The following is a 23196-nucleotide window of genomic DNA, read 5'->3' as shown; positions in this document are numbered from 1 at the left end:
TCTTCTACGTTTCCCAGGCTGGACTACACTGGCTACTCAAAGGCATCATCATTGAGCACGACAACCTCAAGCTCCGGGGCTCAAGAGATCCTCCGGCCTCAGGCTACTTCACAGCAGGGACTACCGGCTTGTACCACCATGCCCACCCACACCTTTATTTCTAGACAGTTTACCTACTTAGGTTTAGATTTGGGGTTACAGAAAGAAAAGGAGTGGAAGGAGGCTGACTTTGACCTTGAGCTTAAATAGTGGTTTGACAACCACCCTTGTTGTCAGAGCATTTGACACTGGATTTTCCGTTCCTTGTAGCTCAGAGGCCATGAGCACGGACTGCAGAGCTGGACTGCTCTGCAATTTACTAGCATACTCACCTTACAGTGTTGGTATAAAGATAAATGAGTTATGTGCTTATGTAAAGCTTTGAGAACAGTGTTGGTTACGTGGTGTGCTTTAAATGGTTGCTTTATTACTATATTAATCATCATAATAAAAGTCTACTCGGATTTCAATCTTCTTGTCAATGCTTGGGGTAACCGGCTGAGCAAAATTGTGGCATCTATGGGTCTCTGGATATATCGTTTTAAGAGTATCAAATTTCTGCCATGTGTCAATACTTCGATTCTATCCAACTCTGCAGTTACAGTAAGAAAATCATCTGATATATCAAGAAAAATGCTTAATTTTTCGAATAATGCCATGTTTAAAAAGCCGAAGGGGAAAATATACAGGTATGCTATTGAAATGAGGCTAAAAATATATAGGTATAATTTTTAAACATAATCTGGTACTCAGATCACAAGCTGATGAGGGTTAAAAATGAGGAAATGCTTTTGGATTGGATTGACATCAATGAGGATGCCAGGACTGGCTAGAGTTCCCCCCTGCTGAAGCAGGGGACAGCAGAGCGGCGTTTGCATCTTTTGTGACAATTCTGTGGTCACGCTGAGATACTTTAATAAACAGAAGCACAGATTTTACACCAAAAGTGCTCTTCATCTTCAGTATGTCCTTTATTTCAAGGCTGGGTCATTCATTTGGCTTTAGAGCGAGGATGATGAAACAGATTTAACATTGACTTAAGCACTCACTCCCCAGTGTTTCAAGGACATACCCTGAGCATGGGTTTTATTATAAGGACGTGTATCAATAAAACAATAAGGAATCTCATCGGCTAGACATTTATGCAATTGTTCTTGATATTTAACAACATCCCTAAAATTACTTTTTAAATACTTTTTTATTTTTGCCAAAGATGAGAAATAGAGTTAAGTGCACAAATGGTTTTGGACAATCTGCTGCAGAGAACTGTTTTAAGCATGGCATAAACATGCCAAATCAATAACTTGTTTCTTTATCTGCATGTGCCATGAAAACCTGGCTATCATAGAGTGTCGGATCCATTAAAAACTGAATTTGCTATTTCCAGACAGCAGATAGCTCAAAGCTCAACAGGGCCAGCAGGCAATAATCCAAGCCCACATCTCTCGCTCTAGAAGAACAACTCAAAGTACTCTGTTGCTACATTATGTTATTCAAAGCGCAGGAGATAATGAAGGCTTGACAATACCAAGGCTCTCAGGATTGAGGCAAGTGGCCATTATTCTTCAGACATAAAGAGCTGGGTGAAGAGACTTTGTAACCTTCAATCACTACACAAATCTGATTAACAGAGAAATCTAAGTCGGTAAGTAATATCTGAAATGAAACTATCCCTTTTACGTATTTTAAGAAACCGATGTCACAGAGACTCCTAGTCTTTGAGGGAAGAAGGGATGGCAGTACAACCCAAGGCTCTCGACATAGATTTTTGCTATTTGCCTCTGCCCAAAGCCGCAGGAAACACTTTACATTTTTATTACATAATATTTTACTCTACATTAGTAGCTATGAATTCCCTGTACACCAGCAGATATGAATTAACAACAGTTCTTAAGGCAGTCATAGGAAGTGTGGATTATTGATATCTTTATCAATTCTTTTTGCATATTTAATACTACAATTAAAAATTCATTGTACTGATACACTACTTAAAATTATCTCACTCAAGTTATGACTGGAGCAGTCTTTCTTTTACCTTTTTTCTTTTTTTGAGACAATGTCTCGCTCTGTCATACAGGCTGGAGCACAGTGGTGCCACAGCGACTCACGGCAGCCTCGAACTCGTGCGCTCAAGCCATCCGATCCTCTCGCTTCAGCCTCCCGAGTAGCTGGAAACACAGGCACGTGCCACCACACCTGGCTAATTTTTAAATCTTTTGTAGAGACAGGGGTCTCCTTATGCTGTCCAGGCTGGTCTCAAGCGAATCTCCCCTCACAGCATTCCCAAAGTACTGGGGTTACGGAGATGAGCCACCATACCTGGCTTAGTCTTTCTTTAAGATAAAAATATAGTAAAAATCTCAAAGACTAGTATTTTATTGCATCTATAATTTGGGGTGATAATGATTCTACTTTCCTCATCTTTTATCTCAAACATTTTTTTGTCCCTTGTCCAACTGTCAACACTTACGCAACCACTCTTTCACTGCCCTTCTCTCTCTCTCTCTCTCTCTCTCTCTCTCTCTCTATATATATATATATATATATATATATATATATATAGTCTTGCTCTGTTGCCCTGGCTGGAGTGCAGTGGTGCAATCATAGTTCACTGCAACCTGGACTGACTGGGGTCAAGAGATCCTCCTGCCTCAGCCTACCAAGTACCTGGGACTATAGGTACACACCACCACACCATTTAGATATAGGGTCTTGCTCTGTTGTCCAGGCTGGAGTGCAGTGGTGCAATCATGGCTCAGGGCTCACTGCAGCCTGGACTGTCTGAGCCTAAGAGGTCTTTCTGCCTCAGCCTCCCAAGTACCTGGGATTACAAGCACACATCACCACACCTGGCTAGTTTTCTTTTCAAAACACTTTTTGGCTGGGCGTGGTGGCTCATGCCTGTAATCCCAGCACTTTGGAAGGCCTAGGTGGGTGGATCACCTGAGGTCAGGAGCTTGGGACCCACCTGGCCAACATGGTGAAACCCTGTCTCTCCTAAAAACACAATGAGTTAGCCAGGTATGGTGGCACATGCCAATAATCCCAGCTACTTGGGAGGCTGAGGCAGGAGAATTGCTTGAACCCAGGAGGCAGAGGTTGGAGATTGTGCCACTGCACTCCAGCCTGGGTGACAAGAGCGAAACTCCAACTCAAAACAAAAAACAAAAAACAAAAAAAACCAAAAAAGCTAAAACAACATTTTCTGTAAAGATGGGGTCTTGCTATGTGCTCAGACTGGTCTCAAACTCCTGGCCTCAAATGATCCTACCACCTCGGCCTCCCAAAGTGCTGAGATTATAGGTGTGAGCCACCATGTTTAGCCTATTACTTATTTTATTCAGCCACTGTCCATAGTAATACTTCATTTACCCTACCTTATTAAGAAGCAGCTGTTCCTAAGAGACTTTTCAAGCTAAGAAGTTATTCCTAAAATATCAATGTTTCTAAAAATCCTATTTTTTAACAAAACATCTGTTTCTGAATGTAAATGGATCCGTTATTTTACCCTAGGACTACTGAAATGTGTAGGGATATTTGGGTATCTGGGTTTGAATGAAGTAGTCTTGGGCAGCTGTACTTTTGGAGCCCCTCTGCTAATGACTGAAGAGTTTTCCTGGCCTGTCCTTGCTCTCATTTAGGATGCTGTTGCTTCTCACTAGAGCTCTGACTGCTTTCAGCAGTAACTACCCTCTGATTACCTTCTATTAGTGTTGACCGTGTTTTGGGAAACCAGGCATCAGTTTAAACTGATTTGTTTTAAAAAAGAGATTGAACTGTTTGTGGATGAGGGACTGAAGAAGTAATGAGATGGGTGAAGAGAATTAAACAGTAATTTTAACAATCTGGGCCTAAATAGGCTTTTTTTAGAGGCTCTGAGCTGTTTTAAAAAGCTGAGATTGTTGCACAAAAAAATGCTCTGATTGAGTAAAGCACGATTGTTAGTTTTCTTTCTACTCGAAGGCTAACTTACCAAGTGCATACATATGTAGGTGTTTAATGACATATACGAATTTGCTTCCAGTTCACTTGACACATACATATATATGTAGAAAAGTAATTAAATAATGGTAGTTATCAGAAGAAAAGCCCATGTCACCAACACAGGAGCTATGCATCTCACCATGTTTCTTCTCAAGTGTGTCCACTAACATGTCTACATATGCAGAAAAATTATTACTGTAACAAGTCACTCAAAGAGAACAAGGAGCCCACTTCACAAAATACAGAATAATAGTGACTACATGCTAAAGACTCACTTTTTTGGCAGAGCGCACATTAATTCATGCAGATTAACTGTGTTTAAAACCTAACTTTGCAGATGTTTAAAAAAAAAAAAAAAACCACTGTAGAAGTAAACAGAACTTTTTCCTTCCAAGCATTTCAATTTTTTAGAATAACTTTCATATTAGCAGATAATAAACGCGTGTTTAGCTAATAAACTTAGATTTCCCCCAACACATAATTCTAATAAAATTTAACAAAAAAGAGAGAAAGAGACAGATAATTTTTATGTGCAGAGAAATGTCTTCTTCAGGCTAAGAACACACAGCACATGCTAATTTGCATGGTTTTAATAAAAGTGTTCTAATTCTAAGCCTACTCTAACTTACCTGTGATTTATAAAAAGAAAAAAAAAAATCAACTCCAGGTTGGCTTTTTGTGGCCTGAAAGCTCTCTGGACCCTCTAACCTTCCTTAGTACTTAGGATGTGGTACATTTTCAGAAACTAGAATATAAGTTATGTTTATTACCTGTTTATTAAAATGACAAAGGAAATAATATAATGTATAAAGTATAACCAGATTACTGCTACTTGGGACTACCTTTACTAATGTTCTCTTTCAGAAGGACAGATAAATGGGAATTAACTTCTGTCAAGCCCTTTTGTATCAGTCTTTGTTATAAGAATTCCTGAAAACAATTTAAGAAATGGACATGGAACCAGAGACAATAATCAAATAAGAAATTCGTCCAGTCTCAAGTAACATTTCTTAGTGCAAGAAATAAAGTATTTTTTAAGCCTTATTCTGGGTACATATTTTGCTCTGAGCTTTATTTGCTTTTTGCAACAGCATTTAAGAGAAAACCAACTGACCAACCTAAACAATGGCTTTGGGGTATGATTAAGAAATGCACCTGGGCTCACTCAAACAACACGTTTGTTTAACCTGGTGACTTTCCTGTGTCTGGGGTCAGGGAGGAGCAGTCTTGGTTGGGGGAAGGAAACAGAGCAAATACAACTGACTCACTGAGAACAAAATGGACGCACTAACTACCCTTTGTAATTACAACTGTTTTAACAGTTTCTGGTAGGTAAGGCTATCATTTAAGTGACCCACTGTAATTTGGGAAGAAACCCCAGGAAATTATGCCAACTTTAGAATAGGAGTTACATTTCTGACTTTACTCAGCATGATGAACCCACTAAAATGCTGACTATTTTTTTTTGGCATAAACTTACGTCAAGGGGAAAATGAACATTAAAATGAATATAGCTAGGGAGGCAAATTATCACAGCATTCACTCCCAGGAACAGACCATAGTTTATTTTACTTTTTGCATCTTTTTATTACAGAAAATTTCAATCATATAGAAAAATGAATAAAATAATGACCCCTCCAAACATTACTCAGTTTTGATAATCACCAACACATGACCAATCTTATTTGATTGTACCCTTTCCACTCGCCTCTTTGAAATGATTTTTTTTTAAAATTGTTCTTTTAGAGATGGGATCTTGCTCTGTTGCCCAGGCTGGAGTAAAGCTCACTGTAACTCGAAATCCCAGGCTCAAGTGATCCTCCCGCCTTAACCCGCCTCCCGTAGCTGGGACTACAGGTGTGCAACACCATGCCTGGCTAATTTTTAATTTTTTAAAATGGAGACAGAGTCTCACAATGTTGCTCAGGCTGGTCTCAAACCTCTGGTCTCAAGCTATCCTCCTGCTTCAGACTCCCAGAGTGCTGGGATTCCTGTCATAAGCCAATGCATCAGCCTGCATTAAAGCAAATCCTAGACAAGTGATGTATTTCATAAACGCTTTCACTAACAACATATGTATATATTTTCATAATCATTCCAGAAATCTCACTGAGCATGAGATGTCTAAATCAACTTTAACCATGTCTTATAAAATATTTTACACTAAAATCTATCTGTCTAGAAAACCAGTTTGTTTGAATATAAGTGGGTAATTAAAATGACAAAATAACTTTAATCACAACCCTCTATTCATTTATGGGGGAAAAACAGCGACATTCTCAGATTGGGAAAACGGAGTATGTTCCTTTATCCCTATGGGTCTAGTCTTTGTGGATATTCCAATCAACAGGAGACAAGGTTAAAAGTAACATGGTCAGATTTGCCTGGATGGCACTTAGAAAAGTGAAGTAGGTAGAGGCTACTAAGGGGGCTGGGAATAAAAAGGGAGCTGCTTGGAATAAAACTTTTCCATTTTCCTTTACTACTGTACATCTAGAATAAAACAGAACGCCAACGGGCCAAAACTTAGGAGCTTCAAAAGGCGCTCATCAAGCAGTCTAGCTATTTACAATAATTTATTACCACTCTTAAAGCAAAGATCAAAAGGAACTCCAACTAGCATTTAGATTCAATTCCTCACTGCCTGATGACTAATTTGTAGAGGAATGAAGGGAAGCCAAAATAATCTGAGGTGACTTTGATAGCCTGCCCCAAAGGATATGAAGAGGAAGCCAGTAGAAGCTGCAAATGGCTAGGTTCCATTAAGAGTTCTAATAAAAGAAGAATGGAATTTCCCTTAACTGTGAATTTAACAATGTTAGAAGTGGGCAAAACTTAGACAAGCCAGAGAAAACCTCGGATTTGCCATCGCCTTTTTTAAAAAGTGGTTGCTGTTAAACGTTAACTCAGCCACTGCTGCACTTAGGTTCATTAAAGGGCTTCGTCTAAAAAAATGCAAGGTTACCTTCAGAAATCTGGCCGATCTCATGCCTTTTCCTGTTGTATTACTGATCAGCCTGCTCCTTCTGTCTGCATTGTCAGATACTATTGGCTCTCTCAACCTCTTTCAACATTGCAGCATTCTGCAATGTGATCGATTTAGCTTGAAAAATTTAACTTGGAATGATATAATTTTTAGTATTACATATCACCATGGTCACATGAAGCATAAACACCTCTTTTACAAGCTTTTGGTGCTTAAGTCAATTGGTCACTATAGAAACACTAGAAGCTCGTGTTTCAAATTCTTTCAACTTCTATGAACTGGCACAATTTTTCCCTCCTGAATCCAGGCATCTCTGTATTTGCAACTGAGGAAAGTAGTTTTCACACTACTTATTTTGGCTAGTTAAAAAATCCCTACCACATGTCTCCCTGTAAATTCATAGATAAAGATTTAAGTTTATATTAGCATTTCAACTGTGCAAATTTTTTGTTTGCTTCTGAAATCACCTCGAATTAACAGATTTATTGGAATCTTACATGGTTTAGAAGTTTTGCACAAGTCTCAGAAACCTTGTCATCTATTTCCCCATGAAGATGTGGTGTTAAGTATTTTCTTAAAAATGACTATATATTTTTTCTTTTTAAAAGAGTCCTTATCGTTTACAAATACATTGTAAAATACTTACAAGTGAAAAGATGTCTAGGAATGCTTCAACTATGAGGGATGCAGAACGTAGGGTATAAATGAAACAAGACTGACTATGAATCTATGGAACTGTGGGCTGGGTACATGGGGGTCATTACGTTATCTGGTCATTTTCTGCGTCGCAAAGCTCTAGGCAGTAGATACTTCATATCTAATGCTAAGTACTAATTTTTGTTAGGACTTTTATTTAGAAAAATAACTTCCTATCAGGAGCAATGAAAAACCGAGTTTTGCAGTCAGCAGTGCAATCACCTTTACCAATCCGAAAGTCAAGTTCCTCCAGTACAGTGTTAGCAAAGAAAAAACAAAAACCAACCAAACAAAATACACCCCAAAATGTGTCTTTTCACTGTCTTTGACATTTCGGTGCCAATATGTAACTAGATTTCAAGGTGAATAAAACATAATTGTTTTAGTTCAGACATATAACATGTTTGTTTTCTTTAAAAGGGATAATGGGCTAAAAAATTAAAATTGAAATATAAATGTAATTGTTATTTCAGAATCACCATATGTTGGTGAAAACTGTACTATACAATCACAGACTTTAATATCTAATATGCTATTAATATTCTTCTCTTACCTTGTGATCATATGGACTGTAAGAATGAAACACTCGAGAAAGATCTTTTGTCCTTTGCTTTTTCTGTGAAACAAAAAAACAAAAAAACACACAAACAACTGAGTTGACATCAGACAAAAAATATACGTGTGTGTATATATCTCTATCTACATGTATAAAGATTGTTTTTTAGAGATTCTTCCTTTGTGGAGGCTGAGGAGACACAGTGATGCAATTAGAAACCAAAGTCACTTTATGGTTATGTGGGTCATTGTCACAGAGCAGCCAGGTGACCTCTTCCTAGAACATTTCATAACTAAAACACTAATCATCATCAGAAACTCTATTTGAAAATACACAACAAAGACTAAAATGAAGACAAAACTGAAAAAGAAAGAAAATTTAATACAAAGGGCACTTCCAATTACAATGTAATACCAACTGCCGTTACTCAGAATTGGGCACAGACATGTGTTCATTTAAATGTTACACCTCCTTCAGGCTTCCTGGTTACAGCCTGGGTCTCTCTGCTTGAGCCTGCAGCTGTGAGGATACCTTTATTGTGTCACAGCTACATAGCCTAGGTACCTTGCATGGTGTTTTACACACAGTAGGCACACAATAAAGAGTGGCTAAGTTAATGAATAAATGAGTGTATGAGTTAGACAGGCATCTAACTCTTCATATCTGTAATGACGACACATAAGCCTCATAGGTTAGTTATGAAAGAGAAGGCTCTTTTGCGTGGGTGCGGGGGCTCATGCTTGTAATCCCAGAACTTTGGGAGGCCGAGGTTGATGGATCACTTGAGGAAAGGAGTTCGAGACCAGCCTGGCCAACATGGAGAAACCTCATCTCTATTACAAATTTTTTTTTTTTTTTTTTTTTTTTTGAGACGGAGTTTCGCTCTTGTTACCCAGGCTGAGTGCAATGGCGCAATCTCGGCTCGCCGCAACCTCCGCCTCCTGGGTTCAGGCAATTCTCCTGCCTCAGCCTCCTGAGTAGCTGGGATTACAGGCACGCGCCACCATGCCCAGCTAATTTTTTGTATTTTTTAGTAGAGACGGGGTTTCACCATGTTGACCAGGATGGTCTCGATCTCTTGACCTCGTGATCCACCCGCCTCGGCCTCCCAAAGTGCTGGGATTACAGGCTTGAGCCACCGCGCCCGGCCTCTATTACAAATTTTTAAAAAAATTAGCTGGGTGGGGTGGTGGATGCCTGTAATCCCAGCTACTCAGGAGACTGAGGCAGGAAAATTGCTTGAAGCTGGGAGAGAGAGGTTGCAGTGAGCCAAGATCACACCACTGCACTCCAGCCCAGGCGACAGAGGGAGACTCCATCTCTACATAAAGGAAAGAAAGAAAGAAAAGAAAGAAAGAAAGAAAGAAAAGAAAGAAGAAAAGAAAAGAAAAGAAAGAAAAAGAAAGAGAGAGAGAGAGAAGGGTCTTTTCACTTCTAATGACGTGTTCTTCTTGAGCTGAATCCAGGCATTACATGAGACCCTCTCCTTCCTGCTCCTTAGGGTGTCTGTGACAAGCAAGAATTGTTAGGTTCTCTTATTACAGCCAACTAGTTAATATATAAGTGGCTTTCTTCCTCATCCACCGTGATCCCTGCCCCATAACCACCATGAGCAATTTGTGTATGGTTCGAAATCGTCCATGCGAGTGCGTGCGCGCACACACACACCACACACGCACACACACCACACACACACACACACACACACACAAATTGATTACCACTACTTTCAAAGAGATCATTCTATATACAGTTGTCCCTCAGTACTCCCCATAGATACCAAAATACACTGATACGCAAGACTCTTAGGTCAAATAGTGCAGAATTTGCATATAACCTACACGCATCCTCCCATAGGCTTTAAGTCATCTCTAGATTGCTAATGAAATGTAAATACTATGTAAATAGCTGTTGCACTGTATTTTTATGTGTATTATTTTAAATTATTGTATTATTATTATTATTTATAGTTACCCCGTCGCCCAGGCTGCAGTACAGTGGCACAATCATCGCTCGCTGTAGCCTCGAGCTCCTGGGCTCAAGGGATCCTTTCGCCTCAGCCTTCCAGCTGGGATTACGGATGCAAGACACTACGCCTGGCTGTTATTTTTTATTTTGCTGAACATTTTTGATGCTCCGTTTGTTGAATCCACAGATGTGAAATCTGTAGTTATGGGACTATACATTTTCTGAAATTTCCTTTTCCACTACACGATTTGTCCTGGCCAAACTTCCTTGGTTGTACATACAGATCAGCAATTCCTTATAGGGAGTTTTTCAAAGTTTTTGAGCTCCAAAAACTTTGCAAATGCCAAGTTTTCTGTAATTCACTTCAACTTTTAAAAATATAATCATAATCTTTGCACAAACATCTCTGCCAGCCTGAGTGTATTTAAAAATAATAAACTATGGAAGTCCAGTTTCAGGATCAGACAGTACACACATTTATTACTCTAACAGATAAAGGTTACAACATTTCTAAATTTACAGAGGTAATCAATGTTTTCAGAACAGATACTGAACATTTTCCCAGCTGGCAATTACAGAATTAATTTCTTGCCCATCACAGGTTAGCCCAAGACCACATCTTGAAATTCTGTCATGCAGGTGGTCTGTCTGTCCTCAACATCACCCATCTTGCTTCTGTTTCTACCCTGATGTTATTCCAACTGCCAGGAGACTGTGCTTCTGTCTTTACTTGTGAATGAATCCTTGACTGATATTTTGTTCTAGGGAAGTTCTTCACTTTCTTCAGTGTCCTCAGGGACACAGCTATCACACCTCCCTAATAATGCAGATCCCTGCCTCAATCCACAGAATCTTCTGCATCTCCTTAGTGAAGCAGTTGGGCCTGCTATTAACTAGGACCTTTGAAATAGAATCATTTGTACATACTCATAGTTCTCTTATAGATTAGTTTCCCTGTTTCAGAGCTGTCTCTGAAGTCACAATTCCAGTGGCAGTCCTTCAAATCACTTGGCCTTGCTGCTACCTTCTGACGCCCACTGGAAAGTCATCTCGCCTGCCCCTCAGCGGAAATTCCAGCCTCCTCTCTCCACCTCTGAGTGTTTCTGACCACCAAACTCTTAAAGTAATTTAACACTCCCTTCCCCTGGACAGCAAAGATACATCGGTAAGATGACTGGAAACACTTTCCGTGGCTAAGAAAATGTTAGCTCCGTGAGCCTTGGAATCTGCTTTGAACAGATCATTTGCCCATCAAAATTTCATTAGCTTATAATTTTTTCTTTTCTTTCCATATACCCACTTATTTGGTAAAAGAGTTCTTGCCTTATACTTCAATCGGAAGAAACATGATGGACACTAAAACTTCCTTTGTTAGGAGACTTGAACATAAAACAATTGGGAAAATATTTTCAGAATGAAAAAAAAAAAGAAAGGAAATAATGCTAGATAAAATAAAACAGTGTATCAGTATGAAACTTAGGAGGTGCCTCAAGAACTGAGATATATCAGAAATGGCTGAGCTACCAGCTTGCATTGGCAGGCGGATAAGGAATATTCAGAAGTTGTTTTGTGTGACTTAATGTAGGTTTTGATTTTACTTTGATAGCTCTTTTTATCATAAGGACCTCAATTCTAGGAAACAAATGAAGTATAACTAAATAACACTATTCCTATCAGCCCCCAAAGAACTAGTAAAGAAATAAAGCCTTTTCTGAAAACAAATTTTTTACATACAAATACAGTGAAGTCTTGGCTACGCATATTGAAGGTTATAGGTATCCACCCAGTTAAGTGAAAACCACTGCTACTCTTCCTCTGAGGTCACTCATACAACCCAGTGGAGTATCTTCTGGAATCCAGAACAGGGGATGGCAAACTGTGGCCTCAGGGCCAATCCAACCCACTGCTCGATTTTTTTTTTTTGAGATGGAGTCTTGCTCTGTCGCCCAGGCTGGAGTACTGTGGCAAGATCTCGGCTCACTGCCACCTCTGCCTCCTGGGTTCAAGTGATTCTCCTGCCTCAGTCTCCTCAGTAGCTGGGACTACAGGTGTGTACCACCACGCCTGGCTAATTTTTGTATTTTTAGTAGAGACATGGTTTCACCATGTTGGCCAGGCTGGTCTCGAACTCCTGATCCCGTGATCCGCCCATCTTGGCCTCCCAAAGTGCTAGGATTACAGGTGTGAGCCACCGTGCCCAGCGGCTTGTGTTTATGAAATAAAGTTTCAAAGAAATATAGCCATATCCATTTGCTTATGTTATTATTTATGATTGCTTTCATGCTGTAACAGCAGAGCTGAATAGTTACAATACAGGCCAAATGGCCCACAAATCCTAAAGTATTTACTCTCTGGCGCTTTATAGACAAAGATAATCACCACGGACCTAGAATCTCTATCCCTGACCATGTCTCTTCTGGCAGTAGCCCCTTAACTCCAAACCAAATGAACAAGAAACTATCCTGCAAAATTCCTGGCTCCTCCTATTTGCTCGATGGACAGTTCCAAGAGCCAATCATAACCTATATACTGACCCCCCGGGATGAACGTACCAAGGCTTAATAACAAGTAGCTCTCTTGTTTTCAGGATATTTGCTCACTGCTTCTATCTACAGGCAAAAAATATTCCAAGTGGCTTTCTAGAGCATGCTGAAATAGATATGGTGCTTTCAGAGCTGTCTGTATTCACACGAAGAAAATCTTTACTAAGTTCTAGCACTAGAGCCAAGTAGGTTTCATATATAAGTAACTAAAACACGGCCATTATTGCTAGTGAGCCAGTTTCTCCTATGCAGGCAATGCTAAGAGAACTCCTCTACAAAACCAGTAGAGCCTTCCTATCAGTAGTTTTAACTGAAACGAAAAGCTGAGCCAAAAATGGAATAATTAGGTATTTTCCTACTGCATCATAGTGTATGTCTAAATTACCTCCCAGTTTTTAGCCTGCTAAAACAAATATCTCAGTCATGCAACCACCTGTTAGTTCTCCAAATGTTTAAAAAGTAAACATGTTAAACAAGTCGCATGATGGACTTGTAACAAGGGTGGCCAGAGTACAGTGAGTACGGCAAACATTCCCCCCAGAGTGTACAGGGTAACTTCAAGCTACCTTCATCATTAATCCCAACGTACAGGCTGCAGAGGTGAGAGGATATTTTACAGTAATTACATGCTGCGCCCTGCATTCTATGTGGGCTGCAGTGGGTTTAAAAAATGAGGCAGTATGCAAGTTTGGTAAAACTTCTAGATTCCCAAGAGGCTGAACCTCTGTAATCTTCCTCCTACAGGCACTTCATAAATTACTTTCATATTCTATTCTCCAGGGACACAAAGCACTGATGACCTTTTTTTCTTATATTCATGTTTAAATTCCCTTTCAGACAAAACCAAACAAAACTAAAGACCCCAAGGGACTATTTTTAACAGTTCAGGTTTCCAGACAATGTAATCATTTCAATTTTTATCAAAGATATGCAAAACAGCTCAGTTCTGAGAGCGGCTGTGCATGTAATAACAGCTTGTGTTCTGAATGCGGGGTTACACGACCAATCGAATTTTAGCAATATCCACAAACTTCACTTCTTTTGGTTCCCGAAGCCAACGCAGTGCCTTCTGTGCCCGTTCTCTAGTTGTTGATTAAAGTTTTCCCAAACAAAACGGTGTTATTATAAGGAACAGCTATAATAAGACTATGGACTTCATTTCTACATAAGGATTCTGAAAAACGATAAAGCCTATACGTTTTCAAGGGGTTTGCTATGTTTAAGGTATATTGCAATAAAACTTAAACGTTCTGCAAGCCTTCATCCTACTTTATGGTAAGAAGCCAAATGAGCAGGTCTGAGTTTCAGCAAACTGCATTTTTCCTGCTCCCCTTCCGGTAGAGATTCTAAGTCGTTAGCCTGTCAACTGGCAAGGCAGCAGAAAGGTAGGAGGAAAAGGTAAGGAGCCTAGACAAGGCAGGAACTGGACACTCAGGTTCTGAATAGAGTTCCGCAGGAGTGCCTGAGGCAAAAAGGCAATGGTGGTCTGGTGGAGACGAAGAGAGTTACGTCTGAAAAAAAATCCCAAAAGAGACTGGAGTCCGATTCCAGGTAATAAATGCTAGGGCTCCAGGATGGGTGAGTCACTCTATGACAGAAACAGACACTCAGCAGGAGTTAGAAAAGGGCATCGTAAGGCAAAAGGGCTGAAATGGCCAAGTGGTGCAAGATGAAAACAAATGACTGAGAGTCACGGAGTCTTCGGTGAAGAACTAGTCAGGAACTGGGGGAGCCACGCGGAGGACACGCGCTTACCAAGACGCGGTAAGGGACCCGGAAGTCTGGGATGGGAAATGAAGCAGCCAGCAAACCCTGCTGCTTAGCGAAGGTGTGGACTGATGCTAAGGCAGGTCTGATGTTTACCCTGGGAACTTCCTGCGGGGGTGGGTTCCAAAATGAGGGTGTCTTCAATGCTGGGCCCAATTCAGTCGGCAATGTGACAGCATTTGGTGACGGGAGACCTCACTGTTTGATAAAAGCAGGGATAAAAGAACTGAGTTCATAGATAGATTACGCTTTTACAGACTATAAGGAAGTAGGCTGAATATAGGTACATGGACACCGAAAAGGGAGTACTAAGTGGGGCTGAAGGAATGGCTACATGATTAGAACACATAATGCAAAAAATACAGTGACAAATGATCAAATTTGTGCTTTAGAAAGAGCTTCCAAATGGTGTTAAAGATAAAGCCCACGTGGGAGAAAGGCAAGAAGCCGAAGACAGTATGAGAGGCGGTTGCGAAACCACTCAGAAAAAGTAACACCTTAAATTAAGCTGGGGGCAAGGGGAGAAGTCGGCACAGATCTGATTAACAGCTGAGAGGCAGGAAGGACGGCTCTTGGTAACTGATTAGATGTGAGTAGGAGAGGGAAGGGCAGGACTCACAGGCTACTGGCCCAGATTACCAAACCGAAGTACCTTTCACTGAGAGAAGAATCTAGTCTGAGGCCGGTTTTGGAGACTGGGGGAGAAAAGGGTAATTCCGTTTTGCATATAGGGAATTTGAGGGGACTGCAAGACATGTGGAGAGAGTAAGAAGTTAGCTGACTTGGGAGTCATGAGCATACTGGTGTAATTTAAAGCAGGACAGGATGGGATCATACAGGGAGAACGTAGAGTGACGGACGCAAGCAGATAAGAAGATTGAGGTTAAAATCCTAGCAAACAACAGCTGTTTGGTCTTGGGCCAGGTATCTGCTCTGCACTTCCTATGTCAAATGAAGCTGCTAGATTAGACCACTGCTTCTCAATCCTTGCTGCAGGTTAGAACTAATAGCAAATCTTCAAAATGTACCAAAGCTCCAATCCTAATCCCCAGGAACTCTGACTTAATTGGTCTTCTGGGGCCTCGACAAACGTGTATTATTTAAAAGCTCTTGGGTATTTCCAACCTGTGGCCAAAGATAAGAAGCACGAGTCAAGACAATCCCAATGGCCTCCGCCGAGTGTGAGCCTTTATGCTTCCGGATCGGTTCCCCGACAGTTCCACTGTCACTCAGCTCTTGCCATTCTGGGTTCTGAATTCTTGTTCTGAACTCTATCAGTCGTTTTCATTCTTTATCTCTGTATTATGCCTGCAGCTTTGCCTTATTTCTTGACCTTTTCCTTTCCATAAAAGAATGGACTCTATGGGGACAGATACCATAGGGAGAAATGCCAGATAATAGGTGATGGGGAGGAAGGCAGCAAATCATGCTGCCATGTGTGTACCTACGCAGAAATCTTGCATGTTCTTCACAGGTACCCCCAAACCTAAAATGCAATAAAAAATAATAATAAAAAAAAAAGGACTCCATGCCAGAATTCCTCTGGGGCACACTGAGGCTGTGGCTACGGAACAACCTGCTGCTGTATATTTAGTTCCCTACTTGGAAAGTGCTTCTGAAAAACAAATGGAAAGCTAACTTAATACACTGGACTCTTTACTGTGTTATCAATGTGTAAAGCCTCAGAAGCTCAATTAAAAGCACGTGACAATATTAGCACACAATCACAATCTCACTTTTATATTATACATATTATACATCTTGGTGTCCCTAAGATGATAATACTCATTCAAGATCAATGAGAAGACGGGGAAAAAAGTCCCTGGAATTTAAACCACAAACCTCAAATTTTAGAAGTCAATTGTAACATCAACGATATATAATATGATTAGTGTTAAAATACCCCAAAATACACAGGGAAACTCTTCAAAATCTCATCTGCTTTTCCTTCAAAAGGCACACATGAGACTTCCTTATTCTTTTAAGAGAAATTACTGTGAGGATAGCAGGGAAAACAAAGCAAAAGAAGGCTGTGGCTCTATTCCATATATTTTTTCCATCCCTTACTCTCTAGTTACATCTGCAAAATAACTAAGATGACCATCAATGCTTTTGACTGCTGTTTTGAATTCCTTCTCTCCAGCCACTTACAGCAGATTCCAGGAAAGTTACCAGGTTAATTTCTTACATCTCCAAGTGCTGAGGGCACAGTGTAAGCATTTCTTAGAGGACACCAAAACATCAGACTTTTTTTTAAGAGTGGAAGTTAGAAAACAGGAAAGTGAATTTGTTCACCCAACTGTAATGATAGTCAAGTAAAATAACCAAGCAAATGTGGAAATGTACAGCCACTTTAAATCGCAGTAGGTATCAGTGGGAAATACCTTTTTTTTTTTTTCCTTCAGCTTTACAGTTTCTAAAATAACCTTGGAGGAAGGAAGTTACAACCATCAGGCTCCCATTTTCACAGGGGGTAGGGGGTGGGAGTGGGAGAGGAGCAGGCACCATTTATCCTGGTAGGTCTTTAACTAGGCCACAAATGCTGAAGAAAACGCAAATAGAAAATTCTGTGTTAATTCAGTGATGTGTGATCAAACAAAACGTAGGTAGCCGTACCTTCTCCTATCAAGCTCACTTGATTTTCTAAAGAGAACATTTGTTTGCAAGGGAAAGGTCATTATTTGGTAACAAAGGCAAGGCTGGCACATAAGGAAAGCAAGAGACCGAACCCTTTAGTAGTAGTAAGTGTTGCCAAAATGATTAGCCTTTGCTAGCAGTTAGGCCAGAAACAGCCTTACAACATAGGTCAAATCCTGGCCAAGAAAAAAGACAAAGTCGAAGGGCACTAATTACTCCACACACCACACAACGGTTCATTCAAACGTCCTTTGCATGACAACTTCTGGGTACCCAAAAGTAGCCCACAAGAACAGGAGTTGCTGCAAGTATCAGTTCAGTATCACCAACCTTCACTCTGCCCTTCTCACTGACCACAAAAGAGAGTTAATTTTACGTCTTATCTGGATCATTATGGCATTGTTTTCTTTCCTGAACTATTTGGGTCCAATCCTCACCGTCTGAATCAATGGCTGGCAAAGTATGACCTGTCGGCCAAATACTGCTGGCTGCCTTTTGTATAGTTTGTAATTTGTTTGCACATTTAAAAATGAATGAAAAAAAAAATCAAAAGCCCAGGGATATTTGTGGCATGTAAAAATTATATGTAATTCAAATTTACATGTATAAAGTTTTATTGGAACATAGCCACGCTCATTCCTTTATTAACATTGTCTGTGGTTGCTTTTCTGCTACGATGGCAGAGTTGAATGGTTGCAATAGAAAACGTATGACCTATAAAGCTGAAAATATTTAGTGTTTGCTAACCCTTGCTCTAAAGCATTGGTTTGCAACCCTGGGTGCAAATTGGAATCACCTGGGGATTTAAATAATACTGAGGTCTGAGTCCCAGTGTTGGATATTCTAATTGACACAGGGTGCAGCCCAGGAGTTGGAATTTTAAAAATTTCTCCAGGTGACGAGAATGTGAAGCCAGGGTTTAGAACCTTTGCTTAATGCCTTTTACTGAGATCAGAGTGAGTTTTATAATGCATGGTCAACTAATGACTCTCTCCTCTTTAGGACACCGTTATGCTCAGAGGATCAAGTTTCAAGTAGTGCATTAAAGCTTCTCCCACTCTGCCCGCTGACACCAAAGGCAGTATCTTCTTCCTGAGAGATGCTGCATTTTTCTGACTCCACATCTTGCTAACGCTACTCTCTCTGCCTAGAATGCCGCCACCACCATCTCCATGTATTAAATGCCTTCCAAAGAGCCCAATTCAGAGATCACCTCTTCCCTGCTGGCTGCCCCCAAACAGAAAGAACCTTGCTAACTATGTGCCTCCAGAGATCTCCTTACCACTTTCATGGTGAGTCAATTCCACGTTGAAGAAGGAAACCATGTCTTGGTCATCTGGAAAGCATCCCCTCCTTCTGTAACACTTCATTCAAGTGCCTTGCATATCAGAGATGGCAAAAAAAAAAAAAAATGCTGTGCACCCCTTTAACTCCGCAACATTTCAGGGTTACCTTCACTGAAATTTCCAGTTCTTTAAACTTTCCATTCAGGTCACCTTTTCCCTCCAGGCTCTAAATTCATGACACAACACTTCAATCTATTCCTTGTCAGTAACCCGAGCTTCCACTTGCTTTGTCCCTCATTCCCCCGACGATCGCCACTCCCACCTTCTATAGTTAAATCACCGGATCCCTGAGCACCAGGAGACTCAGGCCACCTCGGCACAACTTGGCCATTCCTCTGTGAGTAGATATTCAGCTGCTGTTTCTATTCCTCATGAGAGCCTCTGAACCAGTTTCTGTCTCAATTCTCATCCTTTACATCTAAGATCCGTTTGCTGAGCTCTAAAACTCAGGTGATTAATGGAATGGCATATTCATTCGACACCTTTACTGTCTGCCCACTGCACAGGCATCATACTAGTGAGATAGAAAGCAAGCGGGATGAGGCCACTGGACGCAACAGAACTTTCAAACTAGTGGGAAGAAATAAACAATCACTATACTTAACCAAGCAACCAGGCACACTGTAAGTATGTAATGTTTATTGAATTACTTTCAAAGATTCTGAATATTGACGTTTGGTGTTAATACTGCTCACCAGATTACTAAGTCAAATGCAAATTTTTGTGCTGGATGGAATGATTACTTTTATAACTATAAATGGTACTTTAGGACAATAATTGTAAAAATTTCTGAATTTGAAACTTGTTTCCCAGGGATTTTGCCTGGAGTCAATTTATATTCTAGGCATGAATGTATTTTTAGTATGTTTGCATTCTCATAAAGATTGCTCCTTTCTCCAATGACAAGTTACATAGAGGACAGGGGAATTACAGCATTTAGTATCTTTTGTTGAGTAGAAAAATATTAGGAAAGGAAAAAAATCAACAGCTATATAGCACGGTTAACCCTTACCTTTAAAAAAGTAAATAATCAATTGCAGTCCAGAATGTAGCCAGACAACTGATTTGCTGTCCATATATACATATATTAGGTCCTAGGGTTTTTTTTTTTTTTTTCTTTTTTCTTGCTCTGTTGTCCAGGCTGGAGTGCAGTGGCATGATGTCAGCTCACTGCCACCTCCACCTCCCACATTCAAGCAATTCTCCTGTCTTAGCCTCCTAAGTGGCTAGGACTACAGGCTCACACCACCACACCTGCTAATTTTTGTATTTTTAGTAGAGATGGAGTTTTACCATGTTGGTCAGGATGGTCTTCAACTCCTGACCTCAGGTGATCCACCTGCCTCAGCCTCCCAAAGTGCGGAGATTACAGGTATGAACCACTGTGCCCAGCTGAAGACACAGGTTTTATACCCACATACCTGAGACTACAAGAATAAATACTGTTTCCCCATCAACGTCCTCCCTGCCCCTTTGGATACCCTGAAGCTAAACTGTTTGATACAACAAAGCAAAAGTGGATTAATGCAAGTCTTGCTGAATTTTACTTTCCAATGATTTTAGTATTTCTAGATACATTCTTGATATAAATATTACCAATGCATGAAGAAGTCTGAGTTATTTCTAAAATTTAAAATGTTTCTTTAACATGTGACAAGATAACTATTCTCACACTGCTATTTTAGAAAAATTAGCAGTACAGTGCTAAGACTCTCAAAGTCTGTACCATCTTCAAAACACAGCAGATAGTGGGGGGCAACAAAGCCACTTCTAGCTATGTACTCCACAGCTTTTATTTTTGTTTTCAAAGTTCTGCTATGTAACAATTTTTTTAAAAAAATTAGGAAGGGTGAGGGCAAGTGGTTTTCTTTATTTAAGTTTTTACCATTTGCTTAATAACAATTCCTGGTACCTACAAATTATTTTGGTAAGGACAGATAATATAATCAAACCAAAAGTTTAAAAAGGAAGTTATATTAGAGATGTAACTGTGGGAGAGTCACACTGTGCAACTGGATAAAATAAATGCAATGTGAATTTTGCGAATTAGTATCCCAGAGTTCTGTGTATCACTATATTGTCACTAAGTATTTCTCTTCCTTTTATTTATGAAGAGATGGTAACGTGCCTTTACTGAACCTGACATTCCGCGAGGGTGAGCTTAAGAGCCCAGTATTGTGAAAACAGAGTCTGGATCTGCACAAACTCTATTAATGCTCAGAGCCTCATACCAGCTTCCAGACGCTAATCCACATCGCACCCAAGGGAAAAAATGATGAAAAAAGAATGGAGAAAACGAAATTTCTCTGACCCACAGATAAGCTGCTATACAGTTCTAAAAACTGATCAAAACCAATGCTTCTCCTTCATGACCCTGAATAACCCCCGGTGTCACCCCATTTGAAGAGAAGCTCGAAAATGGTTCTGTGCCAGTTATTGCCACATCTCTAGATAAGCCCACAAGTCGTTTTTATGATGATTCCTCGACCGGGACCTGGAAGGTCAGACATGACAATGTAGGTTTGATAACTCTTCTTTCTACATCTAATTTAGCACCTACTGTAAAAAATCATTTCTATCAGCAATGCAGCCATCACTGATATCTCTCTGCCCCATCATACCAATAATAAGAGTCTAAAATTCATTTCAGGGGTGGCTGGGCTTTTTGACCTATTTTCTCCTCAAGTACTATGTCAAAAATAGACTTATTTTTGTTCCATATATTAAATACACACATTTTCTTTTTTATCTTTGGCCTTCATGACAAAGGAGTCTTTATTTCATAAGCAGAAAGCAATTTAATATACAGCTCAATCTTCTCCATTCTCTCGTCTTTATGTCACTTTAGAAATCAGTGGATTCTTTTTTATGCTGTAGAGCCAGGGATACTAAAGAGCCTGTGGATGAAAATTTGTGAAGTTGGCTCTTTGCCAAGCAACACCGTCAACCATCAGCAGGAAGGGTATAGTTATGTACGTGTGTAGGGGGAGAAGGGGGTTGGGGGAAAGGCGGGCCAAGAGGCTAGGAAATTACCGAAGAGCAAAGCAAGAGAAAAATAAAGTAGCTGAGCTTCCCCCGGCACTCATTCTAACACCTCAAACAACTCTAGTTATATATAATTTGCGTTATACAATCACTCTTTCAGAAATTAACCCATGTTAACACAAGTGGGAAAAAGGATGCTCAGACACTGTAGGGTTCTGGATCAAATGACAGGCCTGACCATTTAAATTAAAGAGCAAATAGGCAGAAAGTTATGGTTTAGATCCACCACCATAGACCTCCCTGTAGGCTGAAGACCTACTATTCTTCATTGATCCTCTCCACTCTTTTTTTTTTTTTGAGATGGAGTCTGGCTCTGTCGCCAGGCTGGAGTGCAGTGGCGTCATCTTGGCTCACTGCAACCTCTGCCTCCCAGGTTCAAGTGATTCTCAGCCTCCCGAGTAGCAGGGGCTGCAGGTATGCACCATTATGCCCAGTTAATTTTTGTATTTTTAAGTAGAGATAAGGTTTCACCATTTTGGCCAGGATGGACTTGATTTCTTGACCTCGTCATCCACTTGCCTCAGCCTTCCAATGTGCTGGTATTACAGGCGTGAGCCACCGTTCCTGGCCTAACCCCTCCATTCTTAGGGAAGCTCTGTGCCCATCATGAGAAGCATACTTTCAGGGACTTAGCCTATGCCTCTCCACTTAGGCTCAGGATACTGCTCCCTTATCCCTGCCAACCTCATGTCCACCTTTCTCTCCTTTCCTTAACTCTTCAGAGAGACACAGAAGCAGCAAGACAGTCTAACCATCCACTTACTGTGTATACTGTATGCTTTCCGTTTTTGCAATGGAAGAGGATTCTAAGGTTTGTTGTGGTTGTTGTTGTTGTTTTTTAAAGCCAGTTGTTTTAACAAGTAATATGTATAGGATGTAAAATGACAGGAGTATGGCCGCACGCAGTGGCTCACGCCTGTAATCCCAGCACTTTGGGAGGCCGAGGCAGGTGGATGACAAGGTCAGGAGTTCGAGACCAGCTTGGCCAAGATGTTGAAACCCTGTCTCTAGTAAAAATACAAAAATCAGCTGGGCGTGGTGGCACGCACCTGTAATCCCAGCTACTCGGAAGGCTGAGGCAGGAGAATTGCTTGAACCTGGGAGGTGGAGATTGCAGTGAGCCGAGATTGTGCCATTGCACTCCAGCCTGGGTGACAGAGTGAGACTCTGTCTCAAAAAAAAAAAAAAAAAAAAAAAAAAAGGCAGGTGTATCTTAGAAGGGCTCAATGAACTACCTCATTGTGATAATTTCAAAGGAGTTATGCTCAAATAAGTTTCATCAATGTCAAAGTCCAAACATTCTTTTGACACATACAGTACTTTATATTTTCAAACTGTTATAACTAATGATAAACATTCATTAAATGAGTATCTGCTCTTTGCATTTTATCAGTAAATTAACCCCCCATCTCTTCACAGTGTCTGGATCTACCGGCTTCTTCTATCCCTGACAGCCAAGACCATGCACGTGTTTATTTTGATGTTTTAAACTCCTCAGCAGTTTAGAAGTTCCTTATCACTCTATTCACTGCAGAGGATGCGACATGTTCTTTTTGTTTATTTTTGTCAACTCTAGCATCTTTTCAGCTCTTTATTTTCATGTACACCTAAAGAAGATTCTATTTTGGA

The 23196-nt window shown here is 40.3% G+C and overlaps 1 protein-coding gene across 5 annotated transcripts in view; it reads right to left on the bottom strand.

Annotated features, from left to right (window-relative positions):
- The window catches only part of CDKAL1 (CDKAL1 threonylcarbamoyladenosine tRNA methylthiotransferase), a 731789-nt gene that overhangs the window by 123735 nt on the left and 584858 nt on the right, over positions 1-23196 (bottom strand). For 4 of the 5 annotated variants that reach the window (XM_003927310.3, XM_010338014.2, XM_074398507.1 and 1 more), the window contains one exon: positions 8259-8321. The exons of the other annotated variant lie outside the window; for it this stretch is intronic. In XM_003927310.3, coding sequence (XP_003927359.1) covers positions 8259-8321 — 63 coding nt within the window. The remainder of the gene's footprint in view (positions 1-8258; positions 8322-23196) is intronic. 5 annotated transcript variants of the gene reach the window in all.

Source organism: Saimiri boliviensis, chromosome 4 (assembly GCF_048565385.1).
Source record: "Saimiri boliviensis isolate mSaiBol1 chromosome 4, mSaiBol1.pri, whole genome shotgun sequence".
In the NCBI taxonomy this organism is placed as follows: Eukaryota; Metazoa; Chordata; class Mammalia; order Primates; family Cebidae; genus Saimiri; species Saimiri boliviensis.
The sequence above is the reverse complement of the archived record's forward strand: the minus strand, read 5'-3'. Positions and strand labels throughout refer to the sequence as shown.